The sequence below is a fragment of the Mustelus asterias genome, chromosome 24 (genome assembly GCF_964213995.1).
Source record: "Mustelus asterias chromosome 24, sMusAst1.hap1.1, whole genome shotgun sequence".
Classification (NCBI taxonomy): domain Eukaryota; kingdom Metazoa; phylum Chordata; class Chondrichthyes; order Carcharhiniformes; family Triakidae; genus Mustelus; species Mustelus asterias.
The window spans coordinates 19,169,562-19,186,290 of record NC_135824.1 but is presented as its reverse complement, the minus strand read 5'-3'; the positions used below and the strand labels follow the sequence as shown (position 1 = coordinate 19,186,290).

General features: G+C 46.8%; 1 protein-coding gene across 2 annotated transcripts in view; it reads left to right on the top strand.

Annotated features, from left to right (window-relative positions):
- The window catches only part of myo5aa (myosin VAa), a 238,552-nt gene that overhangs the window by 142,932 nt on the left and 78,891 nt on the right, over window positions 1-16,729 (top strand). For both annotated transcript variants that reach the window (XM_078241369.1, XM_078241368.1), the window contains exons 16-19: window positions 10,698-10,847; window positions 11,974-12,071; window positions 15,319-15,405; window positions 15,611-15,719. In XM_078241369.1, coding sequence (XP_078097495.1) covers window positions 10,698-10,847; window positions 11,974-12,071; window positions 15,319-15,405; window positions 15,611-15,719 — 444 coding nt within the window. The remainder of the gene's footprint in view (window positions 1-10,697; window positions 10,848-11,973; window positions 12,072-15,318; window positions 15,406-15,610; window positions 15,720-16,729) is intronic.

Genomic DNA, 16,729 nt, shown 5'->3' with positions numbered 1-16,729 from the left:
GTAGATCCAGACACCACCCAAGTGAGAAAGTAATAAGTCAAAAATAATCCCCTCTGTTTGATATTTGCCTTTCTGAAGCAAGGACGATTGATCCTTCTGGGGGCTGAAGGCCTCATTCCGTGCCTACAGCGGGAGCTTTGCCTACTCTCAGTAGATATCATGGCAAGCGGAACATTCAAGATAGAATCCCCAGGGTAGTCAGGGAACTGTTCCAGATTTCACCTCAAAGGTTGTTCTGCCACATCATGGGGGTGGGATTAAGAAGTGCCCACACCCAAGGGAGCACAGTTTCTCTATTTGCCCCTCAATAGGGTGCAATTCTAACCCTTCCAAGTTCTGCCCCAAATTACGACCCCCTGCTCGAATCACAATCATCACCACCCCCGCCAACCCCAGCCCAATTGCCCCTTCCCGATCGGCACTTTTGCGTGCTTTTCAAAAGAAGAATTGATTTGATGAAATCTTGGTTATGGCGGATACCAATAAGACTTGGGTTTTCAAGGTTAGCAGTTGAGGGAAAAAGTTGCGGTTAAATTCCAGGCACTGAGTTGATTTAGAAAGCTGTGGGAGGGCCATAGTCTAATGGAAGTTTAATATAAATTTATCATGGGTAAATTAACCTCTAGACTTATTAACCTCATGGTCCAGCTAGGTTACACAGAGCGGGGGGGTGGGGGGGTCCCACGTTTGACACCCTGTCTATGCTGAGTTAACTTACCTCTGCTTGGGCAGCAGTGTGATGGTCCTGGGTTCTGAGAGTGAAGATGGGTATGGATTCCTGTTCTTGCTGAGTATCTAGCACGCCCCGCTGGAATTGAATATATGGACCACAGGTGGAAAAAGGATTGAGGCCTTCCCCACAATGAGGCCCTGGGAATCAATAGCCTGATGATGGAGCAGGATATCCCAGTCAGCTTTGAGACCAAATGGGGTTCCTGATGCTGACTTTCTGGCACTGAGATTGACTCAGTGACATTCCTAAAGGCAGTCCCTTAATTGAACACCTCTTGAACTTGCCATCCTATTAAGGAGGACAGGCCCCTGATGCTGCTGGCCCAGTTAGCGGGCTGGCAGCTCTCGAGCCTGGGAAGCTCTACAGGTGGAGGTGGCACAACTGAGACGAGTAGGAGATCTTGAAAATGACTCAATAGAGAGATGAAAATTAAATAGTTATTTTGGTGGGGGGTGGGGGCGGAGTGCAGCAGGCTCCTCGGATCAGGAAGGGAAATCCCCTCCATTTGGATCATTGAACCTATGGGGCTGCCTTTTATGCCTCTCTCTTCGGGAGATGGAGTCTCCCAGCCTGATGTAACCTCCCGCTGCCCCCCCTCAAGCCCAGCCCAACCTGCTGTAGTGAGGCCCCCTCCGTTGAGTTGGCTGCACCCCTACATTGTTGGGTGATGGAGGGTGTGGAGAGAGGGCAGGGCTGGAAAATGGACCCTCATTGAGGTCGAATCCTGCAAATTGCCTGCCTCAATGTGCGGGTACCTGATCTTGTCCGCCCCGGTAAACCTCTTGCTCCTCCTACCTCCCCCCGCCCCCCCGCCCCCCCCCGAACTACCACCTCCAAACCTGCCATCACAGAGCTGGGATAATTCAGCCCTTGATGTGAAGGCTCCTGCATTACCATTGGCTACTGGTCGAATTGGCATTGAGGGGCAATGGATATTTGTGAAATGAAAAGCAACACAGCAGCCGAGGGCAGCGAGAGGAATTGAAACAGCTGCTTGTGTCTTTAGTTGGGTGTTATTCTGTTTTAATGCTGATTGTGACATTTCTTTTGTTCTGTTTGATGCCTGTGGACGTCGACTCCTCAGAAGGTAAAGGCTTTTGAAGTTTCCAGTTTGTAGTTCTGGCTGCTGCTGCATGGCTGCCCCAGGCCCTGTAACTTAACAAGCAAAAACCATCAGCTTAATGTGCCTGCTGCATGGGTAGAATGAACCAAGAGAGGAGTTCATCTCTACCCACCTTCATATCATCCATCTTATTTAACCACCTACAGTAATTAGAAATGTGCATGCATTTTCTGGCTGTTCAGTTGGCACAGAAGAACATTATAAAAAAATGATGGAGCAGACCAGTTCGTCCTTTGAGCCTGCACCGCCATTCTCTACAGTGATTTACTTAATTTTTAAATATTCATTTGTGGGACATGGGCATTGTTGGCTGGCCAGCATTTATTGCCCACCCCAAGTTGCCCTTGAAACTGAATGGTTTGCTTGGCCATTTCATCGAGTCATAGAGGTTTACAGCATGGAAACAGGCCCTTCAGCCCAACTTGTTCATGCCTTTTTTTTTAAAACCCCTAAGCTAATCCCAATTGCCCACATTTGGCCCATATCCCTCTATACCCATCGTACCCATGTAACTATCTAAATGCTTTTTAAAAGATAAAATTGTACCCGCCTCTACTACTACCTGTGGCAGTTTGTTCCAGACACTCACCACCCTCTGTGTGAACAAAATGCCCCTCTGGACACTTTTGTATCTCTCCCCTCTCACCTTAAACCTATGCCCTCTAGTTTTAGACTCCCCTCCCTTTGGGAAAAGATATTGACTATAGACCTTGTCTATGCCCCTCATTATTTTATAGACCTCTATAAGGTCACCCCTCAGTCTCCTACGCTCCAGAGAGAAAAGTCCCAGTCCATTCAGCCTCTCCTTATAACTCAATCCATCAAGTCCCGGTAGCATTCTAGTAAATCTTTTCTGCACTCTTTCTAGTTTAATAACATCCTTTCTATAATAGGAAGACCAGAATTGCACACAGTATTCAAAGCGTGGCCGTACCAATGTCTTGTACAACTTCAACAAGACGTCCCAACTCCTGTATTCAATGTTCTGACCGATGAAACCAAGCATGCCGAATGCCTTCTTCACCACTCTGTCCACCTGTGACTCCACTTTCAAGGAGCTATGAACATGTACCCCTAGATCTCTTTGTTCTGTAACTCTCCCCAACGCCCTACCATTAACTGAGTAAGTCCTGCCCTGGTTCAATCTACCAAAATGCATCACCTCGCATTTGTCTAAATTAAACTCCATCTGCCATTCGTCAGCCCACTGGCCCAATTGATCAAGATCCCGTTGTAATTGGAGATAACTTTCTTCACTGTCCACTTTGCCACCAATCTTAGTGTCATCTGCAAACTTACTAACCATGCCCCCTATATTCTCATCCAAATCATTAATATAAATGACAAATAACAGTGGGCCCAGCACTGATCCCTGAGGCACACCGCTGGTCACAGGCCTCCAGTTTGAAAAACAACCCTCTACAACCACCCTCTGGCTTCTGTCAAGAAGCCAATTTTGTATCCATTTAGATACCTCACCCTGGATCCCGTAAGATTTAACTTTATGCAACAACCTACCATGCGGTACCTTGTCAAAGGCCTTGCTAAAGTCCATGTAGACAACATCAACTGCGCTGCCCTCATCTACCTTCTTGGTTACCCCTTCAAAAAACTCAATTAAATTTGTGAGACATGATTTTCCACTCACAAAGCCGTGCTGACTGTCCCTAATCAGTCCTTGCATCTCTAAATGCCTGTAGATCCTGTCTCTCAAAATACCTTCCAACAATTTACCCACCACAGATGTGAGACTCACTGGCCTGTAGTTCCCAGGCTTTTCCCTGCAGCCCTTTTTAAACAAAGACACAACATTTGCCAATCTTCAGGCACCTCACCTGTGACTATCGATGATTCAAATATCTCGGCTAGGGGACCCACAATTTCCTCCCTAGCCTCCCACAACGACCTGAGATATACTTCATCAGGTCCCGGGGATTTACCTACTTTGATGCGCTTTAAGACTTCCAGCACCACCTCCTCTGTAATATGTACACTCCTCAAGACATCACTATTTCCCCAAGTTCCCTAACATCCATGCTTTTCTCAACAGTAAATACTGATGAGAAATATTCATTTAGGATCTCACCCATCTCTTGTGGATCTGCACATAGATGACCTTGTTGATCCTTAAGAGGCCCTACTCTCTCCCTTGTTACTCTTTTGCCCTTTATGTATTTGTAGAAGCTCTTTGGATTCTCCTTTGCCTTATCTGCCAAAACAATTTCGTGTCCCCTTTTTGCCCTCCTGATTTCTCTCTTAACTCTACTCCTGCACCCCCTATACTCTTCAAGAGATTCACTTGATCCCAGCTGCCTATGCATGTCATGTGCCTCTTTCTTCTTCTTGACCAGGACCTCAATATCCCGAGTCATCCAGGGTTCCCGACTTCTGCCAGCCTTGCCCTTCACATTAAGAGGAATGTGTTTACCCTGAACCCTGGTTAACACACTTTTGAAAGCATGCCACTTACCAGACATCCCTTTGCCTTCCCATAGACTCCCCCAATTAACTTTTGAAAGTTCCTGCCCGATACCATCAAAATTGGCCTTGCCCCAATTTAGAATTTTAACTTTTGGGCCAGACCTATCATTCTCCATAGCTATCTTAAAACTAATAGAATTATGGTCACTGGTCCCAAAGTGATCCCTCACTAACACTTCTGTCACCTGCCCTTCCTTATTTCCCAAGAGGAGGTCAAGTTTTGCCCCCTCTCTAGTTGGGCCATCCACATACTGAATGAGAAATTCCTCCTGAATACACTCAACAAATTTCTCTCCATCCAACCCTCTAATACTATGGCTGTCCCAGTCAATGTTGGGAAAATTAAAATCTCCGACTATTACCACCCTATTATTCTTGGAGCTATCTGTAATCTCCTTACATATTTGCTCCTCAATTTGCCGCTGACTATTTGGGGGCCTATAGTACAACCCTATCAGTGATTTCCCCCTTCTTATTTCTCAGTTCTACCCATATAGACTCAGTGGCCGAACCCTCGGATATATCCCCTCTCAATACGGCCGTGATGCTTTCCCTAATCAAAAGTGCAACTCCCCCTCCTCTCTCACCTCCTCTTCTATCTTTCCTATAGCATCTGTACCCTGGAACATTGAGCTGCCAGTCCTGTCCCTCCCTTAGCCATGTTTCAGTAATTGCTATAATATCCCAGTCCCATGTACCCATCAATGCCCTGAGTTCATCTACCTTGCCCGTCAGGCCTCTTGCATTGAAATAATTTCAGAGGGCATTTGAGAGTCAACCACATTGCTGTGGCTCTGGAATCATATGTAGGCCAGACTAGGTAAGGACGGCCGATTTCCTTCCCTAAAGGACATTAAAGTGAACCAGATGGGTTTTTCCGACAATCGACAAGGATTTCATGGTCATCAGTAGGTTCTTAATTCCAGATGTTTTTAATTGAATTCAAATTGCGCCATCTGCCGTGGCGGGATTCGAACCCGGGTCCCCAGAACATTAGCTGAGTTTCTGGCTTAATTGTCGAGTGATAATACCGCTAGGCTATTGCCTCCTTATCTCTACTTTTCCGCCTGCATTATCACTTGATTCAATCTCAGTCTTGAATATACTCAACGATGGAGCATTCACAACTCTCTGGGGTCAACAATTCCAGAGATGTTCAACCCTCCTGAGTGGAGAAATTTCTCCTCATCATCATCCTAAGTATTTGACCCCTTAACCTGGGTCTATATCCCCGTGTTCTAGATTCACTTCCGTGTTCTTCAGATCTCGAAGACTGCAGGTTGATCCAACTGTGTGAGCACATCCAGTATGGAGGACAGGGGTGGGTGGGACGGGGCAACAACTGGCCTCAGCACCCCAGGCTAGGGAGGAAATCGTGGCTGCAGTTGCTGGAACCTGATCGTGTAGAATTTTGCCAAAGATGTGCGGTTGTGAGCTGAGGGCAAGAGTAAACTTGACGATGATGCCTCCCGCTGCCTGCTCTCCACAGTCAGGGAGCTAGCCAAGATGTGAATGAAGACCGCTGGAAAAACCTGATGAATTCATGCCCACAGAAGGAGGCCCTTCAGCCCATCATGTTTGCACTGGCTCTCCGAATGAGCAATTCGTGTAGTGCCAAACCCTATCTTCTCCTTGTAATCCTGCACATTCTTCCTTTTCAGATAACCGTCTAATCCCGTTTTGAATGTTTCGATTGAACCTGCCTCCACCACACTCTCAGGCAGTGCATTCCAGACCCTCAACCACTTGCTGTGTAAAAGAAAAAGGATTTCCTTCATATCACCATTGCTTCTTTTGCCCAACTATCTTAAATTTGTGACCCCCTTGTTCTCGATCCTGTTACAGGTGGGAACAGTTTTTCTCTGTCTGCTCTGTCCAGATCCGTCATGTTTTTGTCAAATACCTCCATCAAATCTCCTCTTGCCCTTCTCTGCTAGAACAGTCGCAACACCTCCAATCTGCCTCGTACCCCAATGGCGGTTACAGTAGAGAAGAGTTGTGATCTGAAGGGTTGATACAGTCCCTAAACTGGACTGGGTGTTTGAGTGCAGAATTACTATAAACACAGCAACATAATGCTTGCATTCTGCTGCATCACAGGAATTGGCTGCACTCTGGAATTGTACACTGTATGATAGCTATGCTTACAGTCCAGGTATGCTTACAAATGATGAAGGCGGATGCTGGAATCTGAAACAAAGACAGAAAATGCTGGAAAATCTCAGCAGGTCTGACAGCATCTGTGGAGAGAGAATAGAGCCAATGTTTCATCATAGAATCCCTGCAGTGCAAAAGGAGGCCAATTGGCCCATTGAGCCTCCACCGACAACAATCCCACCCAGGCCCTATCCCCTTAACCCCATGTATTTACCTTGCTGGTCCCCCTGACGCTAAGGGGCAATTTAGCATAGCCAATCCACCTAACCCGCACATCTTTGGAGTGTGGGAGGAAACCGGAGCACCAGGAAGAAACCCACTCAGACACGGGGAGAACGTGCAAACTCCACACAGGCAGTGACTGGAATTGAACCCGGGTCCCTGCTGCTATGAGGCAGCAGTGCTAACCACTGTGCCACCCTGTCGAGTCTGGATGACTCATTCTTCCCATGCAGCAGGCATGCCAAGCTGACCCTGAAGGGTCATCCTGGCTCGAACCGCTGGCTCTATTCTCTCTCCACAGATGCTGTTGGACCCGCTGAGGTTTTCCAGTGTTTTCTGTTTCTTAATGCTTAGAAATAAGTGAGTTACAGTGAAGTTGAAAAGGGCGTTTCATTAAAAGCACCGAATTGATCTTGCCCCGTTCCAGTGTCGGGGAAGCTGCAGTTCTACTATTGCAAATGGCGTCCAATCTTTGGATCAGTGCAAGTGGACTGCACTGATATAGAACTGGTTCCGATTGCTGCAAGACTTAAGCTCTGTTCCTTTGCTTCTACATGTTGGTTAAAAAATTAACACAAGAAATTCCAGCTCGCCTCTCATTAACTGTCTGAAGGTGAGCTGTTGGTAAAAGGTTCAAGTAAGAATGAGACACAGTAACCTGGTCAACAGCCACAGATATTCATTGAAAACCTACTGAACAAGAACAAAGAAAAGTACAGCACAGGAACAGGCAGTTCGGCCCTCCAAGCCTGCGCCAATCATGATGTCTGCCTAAACTAAAACCGTATGCACTTACGGAGTCCGCATCCTTCCATTCTCATCCTATTCATGTATTTGTCTAGTTGCCCCTTAAATGATGCTATCGTACCTGCTCCCACCACCTCCCCGGGCAGCGCGTTCCAGACATTCACTATCTTTTGTGTAAAACAAAAACTTGCCTCGCACATCTCCTCTAAACTTTTCCCCACGCACCTTAAACCTATGTTCCCGAGTACTTGACTTTTCTACCCTAGGAAAGAGCCTCTGACTATCCACTCTGTCCATACCACTCATAATCTTGAACACCTCTATCAGGCCACCCCTCAACCTCCGTCGTCCAGTGAGAACAAATCGAGTTCATCCAACCTCTCCTCATAGCTAATGCCCACCCTACCGGGACTGGACTGAACTAGCGATGTATAGGAAAAAAATTTAAACAACCTGAGTTAATGGGTTATGGAAATTCAGGGTGGATTAAACATTTTGGAGCAAGTTTACCAAGAACTGGGTTTTATTTCTGAGTTGAAAGCCTTTTTCAACAACGTGCATCAAAGGAATGTGCTTTCTGACATGGATGTCCAGGGCCCATCATGGGGGGTGGTGGGGAGGGGGAGGAATGGTTAATTTGGGCCACACATCAAAATCTCACTCTGTCGTTCGATTAATCAGGACCTGAGTATTATTGGCATTTTGAGTGCAAAATAATAAATTTTCTTGTGCATTGTTGAGAGGGCAGCATGCATCTGTTTGCCATTTTGGCATCCAGTTTCCCCACTCCGCGTACAGATATCTGTCGAGGGAATTCAGTCAGGAACTCATGGTCCTCCAGGAAGGGGCACAAATTGACGGCCACTTCTTCAGTTGTAGCCGATGAGACGAAGCTTTAATTTATCTATTGTATCGTGGCCTTTTCATAATCAAAATGGAGAATAAGTTACAACTGCACAGAATCTAGGCCGTGATTCTCCCATTGCGACCCGCAATTTCTCTGTCGGGTCAGGGTGGGAGATGCGCTTCTCCGGCCTTGAGCAGGGATTGGCACAGGCGCGGGGAACGCATGCGCATCTTCCAGAGCCGGCGAACAGTCGCTGGTCAGACCACGCTGGAAACCGGCAGGAAGACAGGTAAGTAATTTAAATATTTTCTGCATGTATTTTAGTTATGTATATGAGTTAATTATCAGGACCTTTCAGGTCCTGATTGCCCCCCCTTCATTCCGGCGGGGTGGGAAATTCAATCAGGGCCGCCCAGAGGGTCGGGCGGCAGAGGGCTGGTGCTCCCTGGGCATGGGCACCTTGGCATGCCAGCCTGTTCCCCTGGCACTGCCCAAGGGGCAAAGTGCCCATGCCCAAGGGGCACCTTGGCACTGTCCACCGGGCATCGGGCAGTGCCAAGGGGGGTAGGCCTACGGTGGGCGGGGCCTAGATGTGATCGGTGGGGGGGGGGTGGGTGGGTCCCGCTGCTACTCTGCAGACAGGATCGGTCTGGGAAGGAGGGAGGGTAGTGATTGGGGCGGGCTTGTGGGGGGGGTGGAATCTGCCAGGGTGAGAGGGGTGGGGGATCACCACTGCTGGGAGGTGGGGCCTGGACATCGGGGTGCTCCGGGACAGGGGGGGGGGATCAGGACTGGCCTGTAAATTGTTGTGGGGGCTGCGATTGGGCCGTGGGGGGGTAGGGGGGGGAGCTGGAGGGGCAGCACTGTGGGGGTCCTGGGCTGGCCAGCGATCGGGCTGCCCAGCAAACAGGAGTTTGACAGTTTGGAGCTACTGCGCATGCGCAGAGTTCTAGAACTGTCAAACTCCGGCGCAAATAGGCCCCGCCCCCTGGGTTTTTAATGAGATTCCCGATTGGGACCTCTGCAGTGCACGAGGTGCGGAGATTCAGGTGAGAAGCTGAACTGACAAAACAGTCGGGATTTAGAACAGTTCTCCCACCAATTCAGCACTTTTGGGAGAATCGCGGCCCTCGTTTCTCCAGAATGTATGGCCGACAAGACAGCACTACTCTGTTTAGACCTGATCCAGTTCATCTTAGCGTCTGGGTCGTATCTTTAAATGACATTTAGAAACTGTAGTTTACAGGAAATTTGACACAGTATTTTCCTGCACCCAGGCCGGGGTGGGGGGGGTGGAATTCAGGATGATTTGGGGGATCTCATATCTCATAGAGACTTATAAAATTCTAACAGGTCTAGACAGGATAGATGCAGGGAGGATGTTCCCGATGGTGGGGTATCCAGAACCAGGGATCACAGTCTGAGGATACTAGAGATGTTAGAATTTTATAAGTCTCTATGAGATCCCCCAAATCTTACAATTACTATCCTGAATCCCCCCCTCGCTCCCCAGCCTGGGTGCAGGAAAATACTGTGTCAAATTTCCTGTAAACTACAGTTTCTAAATGTCATTTAAAGATATGACCCAGACGCTAAGATGAACTGGATCAGGTCTAAACAGACTAGTGCTGTCTAGTCTGCCATACAGGCTGAGGATTTGGGGTAGACTATTTAGGATGGAGATGAGGAGACATTTCTTCACCCAAAGAGTGGTGAGCCTGTGGAATTCATTACCACAGGAAGTAGTTGATGCCAAAACATTGAACGCATTCAAGAGGCGGCTGGATATAGCACTTGGGGCAAATGGGATCAAAGGTTATGGGGAGAAAGCAGGATTAGGCTATTGAGTTGGACGATCAGCCATGATCGTGATGAATGGCGGAGCACACTTGAAGGGCCGAATGGCCTCCTCCTGCTCCTGTCTTCTGTGTTTCCATGTCTCTATATTCACTAATAATTCCAATAAGAAATTCAGGAGGAACTTCCTTATCCAATGAGAGGTAGAATATGGGATTCAGCGCCACATGATGTGGTTCAGGTGACTAGCCTCATTTTAAGTTTATGAGGGAGAAAGGAGTAGAAGGATGTGTTGATTGGGTGAGTTGATGTCGGCTGTGAGGAGGCATGGACCAATGGGCTGATTTGGGTTTCTATACGGTAACTTCTGTGTAAATTCTATTTAGCGTCATTTACGTTGTCAGTTCAGGTCCACAAATCCAACCCGTGACTTCCTCAGGAGCCAGCTATAGAAACGCTGTCTCGGGGAATGTGGGATGTGGGGCCTGTGGCAACATCAAACACAATATCAGATTCCTTTGGCACAAGGGTTAAGGACTTTACTGATGTGAGATTATTTCTGCTTGCTCTTGTCATTCCCACAAAACCAGTTAAATCTGTTGGCGGAGCTATTCCGAGATGAGAAGCCAGCCACCAGCCCAACTGAAGGACGGCCCCCAGTTGCCAGGGCGACTGTGAAATCTGCCAAGCCTCGAGCACTGCAGCCAAGCAAAGAACACAAGAAGTCAGTGGGACATCAGGTAAGATTAGTGCTTGGTTTGAAGTGGCTTTGAAAAGAACAACTCCCAAGTGTGGACTTCAGTAGTGTGTCCGCATGTATGATTTGCGGCTGTATTGAACTAGTGATGTAGTTATATTAGGGCGGCATGGTGGCACAGTGGTTAGCGCCAGGGCCCCAAATTCAATTCCAGCCTTGAGTGACTGTCTGTGTGGAGTTTGCATGTTCTCCCTGTGTCTGTGTGGGTTTCCTTCAGGTGCTCCAGTTTCCTCCCACACTCCAAAGATGTGCAAGTTAGGTGGATTGGCCATGCTAAATTGTTCCTTGGTGTCCAATGATGTATAGGTTAGATGAATTAGCCATGGTAAATGCACAGGGTTACAGGGATGTTTGGGAGGGGTGGGGGCACGGTGGGGGGTTGGGTAACATGCTCTTTTGAAAATTTGGTGCAGATTCGATGGGCCGAATGGCCTCCTTCTGCACTGTAGGGCTTCCTGTTTTATTCTATGGCCATTTGTTCGATTGAACTGACAGGAATCCTGTGAGTAAGTGGTTAGCACTGCTGCCTCACAGTGTCAGAGACCTGGGTTTGATTCCTGGCTTGGGTCACTGTCCGTGTGGAGTCTGCACGTTCTCCCCGTGTCTGCGTGAGTTTCCTCCGGGTGCTCCGGTTTTCTTCCACAGTCTGAAAGACGTGCTAGTTAGGTAGATTGGCTGTGCAAAATTCTCCCTGTGTTACCCAAAGAGGCGTCGGATTGTGGCGACTAGGGGATTTTCACAATAACTTCATTGCATTGTTAATGTAAGCCTACTTGTGTCACTAATAAATAAACTTTAAAAACGTTAATGTTGCTATGGGGTGGTTATACACTAGTAAAGAGTGGCCATTAATTTTTCCAACTTCATTCCTACAAGACAAAAGTCTCTTTGCTCAAATGAACTTCTGTCCTGGACACTCGCTTTTGAAGTCAGTTGGGTTAAAGCAGTGGAGGGCACACAGTAACCATGGAAACCGCGACAAGGGGGTGAAGGTGGGAGAAAGTGAAGAGGAAAGATAAATCCTGACAAGTTGCGGGAGAGGGAAGAATTGAAGAACGTCCTCCCCCAATTTCACGAATTGATATTGGTTTTATTTGAATTTCTTGCAGTTCCGTAACTCCCTTCATCTGCTGATGGAGACACTTAATGCTACCACTCCTCACTATGTACGATGCATTAAACCCAACGATGACAAATATGCTTTCACGTAAGCCAAACAAAATGTGTTTTCTTTCCCTCCTCATTAATCTGTGGCATTGTGTCTGTTGTCAGCGTGTATCACTGAGTCTGCTGTACGCGTTAAAGCATTGTAACTACGTGTTACAGGCCAATGTTTGTGCTGCCCTTGTCTACCAGAAATGTAAAACGGCAGTGCAGAATTCATTCAGGGTTGTCCATTATCAGAATTGTTCCCATCGCAGGAGGAAATGTATGCTGGAATTCTCCGATCTTGCCTGTAGCTGGGGTTCTCCAGTCCCGCTGCAGTGAATGGAGATAAGGCTGAGCACCAAGTTCTCTGTTCTATGCTGACAGCAGTAGCAGGGCAGCGAGACTGGAGAATTCTGGCCATAATGTCTGATTCTACATCACCGTTGGGTGACGTGAGCTACTGTGCTTTCAGCCAGTGCTGGTGAATGCCTCATTGTCCCTACCCCTCCACAAATAAAACACTAGCTTCCTGCTCTCTGACTCACTCAGGATCAGGCGGGGATGTGACGACACTTTTTTAAAAAAGATGTCTCCACTGTGGTTTTATAAATATCACTGGATGGTTTTTTTAAGCTCCCTAAAAACACCACTTAAAGAACGATTGGGCGGCACGGTGGCAGAGTGGTTAGCACTGCTGCTTCACAGTGCCAGGGACCCGGGTTCCATTCCAGCCTCGGGTCACTGTCTGTGTGGAACAAAGAACAAAGAAAATCACAGCACAGGAACAGGCCCTTCGTCCCTCCAAACCTGCACCAAACATGCTGCCCATCTGAACTAAAACCATCTACCCTTCTGGGAGTTTGCACTTTCTCCCTGTGTCTGTGTGGGTTTCCTCCGGGTGCGCCGGTTTCCTCCCAAGGATGTGCGGGTTAGATGGATTGGCCGTGCTAAATTGCCTCTTAGTGTCAGGGGGATTAGCAGGGTAAATGTGTGGGGTTACAGGAATAGGGCCTGGGTGGGATTGTGGTCGGTACAGACACGATGGGCCGAATGGCCTCCTCCTGCGCTGCAGGGATTCTATGATTGATTGCAGATTTCCACTCTGGAAATCCTCACAGAGATCAATCAAGTTTCTCTATTAAAAGGTTAAACAAGCTCAAGCCACCAGGTGATTAACGCTGTGACTCTGAGCATCTTTAGCCAGTTGGGCCAAATGAGAATGCAGTTTGCATTTTGGATCCAACTCTCCCTGGGCTAGATAAGGATAGCCGGTTTAACAAAGGTTACATCAGTCACCTCCCCCCACCGCCGCGCCCCCCCCCCCACCCCCGAGGAATTTATTCTTTTTTTCAAAGAAGACAACATTTAATATGAATGTGTTTTGTCTTCAAACATCTGCTTTAAATTGACTCCATCTCCATTTGTAATGCTGAACTACCCAGCAATGGGACTACATCGACATCTGTATTCACACTTGCTCATCAGTGCTGTGCTGAGTAGGATCCTGATTAGCACAAAGCAGGGTCCAGTATTGGCTCCATCTTAGACCGGACGATGTGTAACATCCAGGTATCTTCTTTCACTGAAGCAATGGGGGGGGTCACAGACTGGATTATTGGACGGAATCTTTCGGAGGCTAATGGGGTTCTTGGCCTCTGGCAGGAGGGCCAGTGGGATCGTGGTATCTCCTCTTTCCGAGAAGGCTTTCACCGCTTCTTGGTTTTCTCAGACACTTGACAGACCAGCAGCGGGCCTGATCTCTCTCTCTCTCTCTCTCTCTCTCTCTCTCTCTCTCTCTCTCTCTCTCTCTCTCCCCCCCCCCCCCCCCCCCCCCCCCCCCCCCCCCCCCCCCAGGATCTTCAGAATGGTTTCATCATCACCAGAAACGCAATGCACTTAAGTGGGCCAAATTAAACCCTGATTAGATTTTAATCCAAAGATTTCAGTGCAACAGCTAGTCGGTGTGGCAGCTTTCGGAGATGAAGATGTCTTCTGCTGCTGGGCAGAAGACCAAGATCGCTCAGTGACTAAAAAAAAAGGCCCTGATGCCAAATTTACCAATTTCTCACTCTTCAGAATCAGACAGCAGCAAAAACACGCATAGCTATTGGCCAACACGGCCAAAGGCCCATTCATTTCCACATGCCCAGTAGCCAAGCTGTGAAGTGGATCATCAGTTGGAAAACAGTTCTAGTGAAGACTGCAGAACCTGAGAAAGCAAGATTCAGGATGGTAATCGCCTGCGTGGCTAACGGAACAAAATTAAAACCTGCGGTGATTTTCAAATGTAAAACCATGCTGAAAATCAAGTTCCCTTCAAGAGACTTAGTTTTGTGTTTGTCCATGGCAATGTTTGGGTGGTTGAGGATTGAGAGACGGAATGGATTGATGATGTGTAGAATAGGAGCCATGATGTGGAGATGCCAGCATTGGACTGGGGTAAGCACAGAATAGGAGCCTCAGTGCCATTCGTAAAGAGTGCAGCTTGTTAGTGAGGGACATGTTGAGATCCCATATGACCAACGAGATCAGGAGGTGCCTGCAAATAAATAACAGCATTGCAGTTATACGGGGGGGAGGGGGGGGTGGTCGGTCTAAGGACACAGTTCAACCTTTGCACCCCTTAATGCTCTGTGTGGTTCTGTCTATAAATTGTGGCAAATGTCATCTGATCGTTTAAAAAATGTGGAATATCCAATTCAATGTGTGGAGAGGAAGGTGATTTCTTGAGTGGGGATAATTCTAAAACTGAAAGCGTGATTCTGGTCCAGAGTGGGATCCTTATGGTGGTGTCTTAGCCAAAGTGATTTGGAATGAATTTAATGAACTCTTTGCATCGGATGTGGATGACAATTAATTTACCAGGTTTTAAAATGCTTTCACTGTGGTTAGTAGTATCTTTATACAATTAATTCATTCAATAAACAGAGGCGCATTAATTTAACATGAATTAGAGGTAGGTTTCAAAATAGTGACCACCCACCCCCATGGTTCTCAATTTATACTTGGCATATAAATTGGCCAGTGTTTTCGGAATGATTTTTGGAGGCCTCAAAGGTTGTCTTGTGCGTCAACATTTATGGTCTCTTTACTGACACGACGCCAATTCTGAGATCTTCCAGTTGAAGCATAGAGCTAAATAAAGATGCTTGTATTTGGAATTGGAACTAGAATTCTCTTTGGGTCTTTTAGATGTATGTTTCTGGAATTTGAATTGGTCAGTTTAGAGTTTGTCTTGACCACTTCATTTGATAAGTTTGTATCTGTGAATATAACACTAACTTGACCCAAATATGTCTCCATAGGTTTGATCCAAAGCGAGCCGTACAACAGCTCCGAGCTTGTGGTGTATTGGAAACCATTAGGATAAGTGCCACAGGTTTCCCATCCAGGTAATGCAGGCCGGCCCAGAGGGAATCGGAAAGCCCCCAATGTTTCATCACGTGAGGTGGTCCGAGACCTCTTTGAGTGGAGTCTTTTCGTTTACATTCATGTATTTTTTTCCTTTGCGTGTTGTGCATTTACATGCTGTGCGTTTTTGGCTTTAGACTTGAAGTTAAAGACTTGCTTTGATTCATCGGGTTTGTGGATTTTCAGGTGGACCTATCAAGAATTCTTCAACCGCTATCGTGTCCTGATGAAGCAAAAAGACGTCCTCAGTGACAAAAAGCTGACGTGCAGGAATGTGCTGGAAAAGTTAATAAAGGTGATCACTTGAATTCTGCCAATTTAACCTCAGTGCAGACTGAGGCCAAAATCTTCCACCTTCGTTTGTGGCTGGGATTTTCCGGAGCCATGAAAGTTAACGGAGTGGCCGGAATGCCAGATTTTCCGTTCTCTAATGGCTGTAACCATCTCAGAAGGACATGGATACAATGCTCCATAGTTAATGCGTTCTCTTTAGACGACCGAGGGCTCTTTTTTATAGCATGCAAGTGTCACTGTTGTGCCCTGTAGCACTCTCCATTCCATTATAATTGCACTGAATGTTGTCCAATGTTTTCAAATGTTCATTTAGTTTGTAGATAGTCACATTTTGCCTTTTAATTTCAGTAAATATCAGTGTTCATGCTCGGAAGATAACACAGTGAAATGTTCGGCATTTAAAGGAATTTGAATCATTGGTTTGGTACAAGTTGTATTCCACAGACACGGGATTGTGTGGATAAATATTGATTTTGATCATTCGTGAACAAAACATCTCAAAATACGAAATATCCAACCCACTCTCTTAATCTTTGATCTTTAAACTGACTTTTTGCATAGATTGCCATGCTGACAGATGAGCTAAATATTATCTGACAAGCTGTAATGATAAATAATGTTTCATTCATTAACTCATGACCACTTCAATCTTCAGTCATTTTTCTGTGGTTATGAGTCCTTTCTAAATGGATATTTAGTTGCGAACAATATTTGGTGCATGCTTTATGAATTTAAACTGCAGATTTCTGAAGGTGACCTATCCTTAACATTTTGGCTGGAGATGTATCTAATTTCTTCTTGAAATCACACAATGTTTTGGCCTCAACTACTTCCTGTGGTAGTGAATTCCACACATTCACCACTCTCTGGGTGAAGAAATTTCTCCTCACCTCAGTCCTAAAAGGTTTACCCCTTATCCTCAAACTATGACCCCTAGTCCTGGACTCTCCCACCATCGGGAACATTCTTTCTGAATCTACCCTGTCTAATCCTGTTAGAACTTCATAAGTT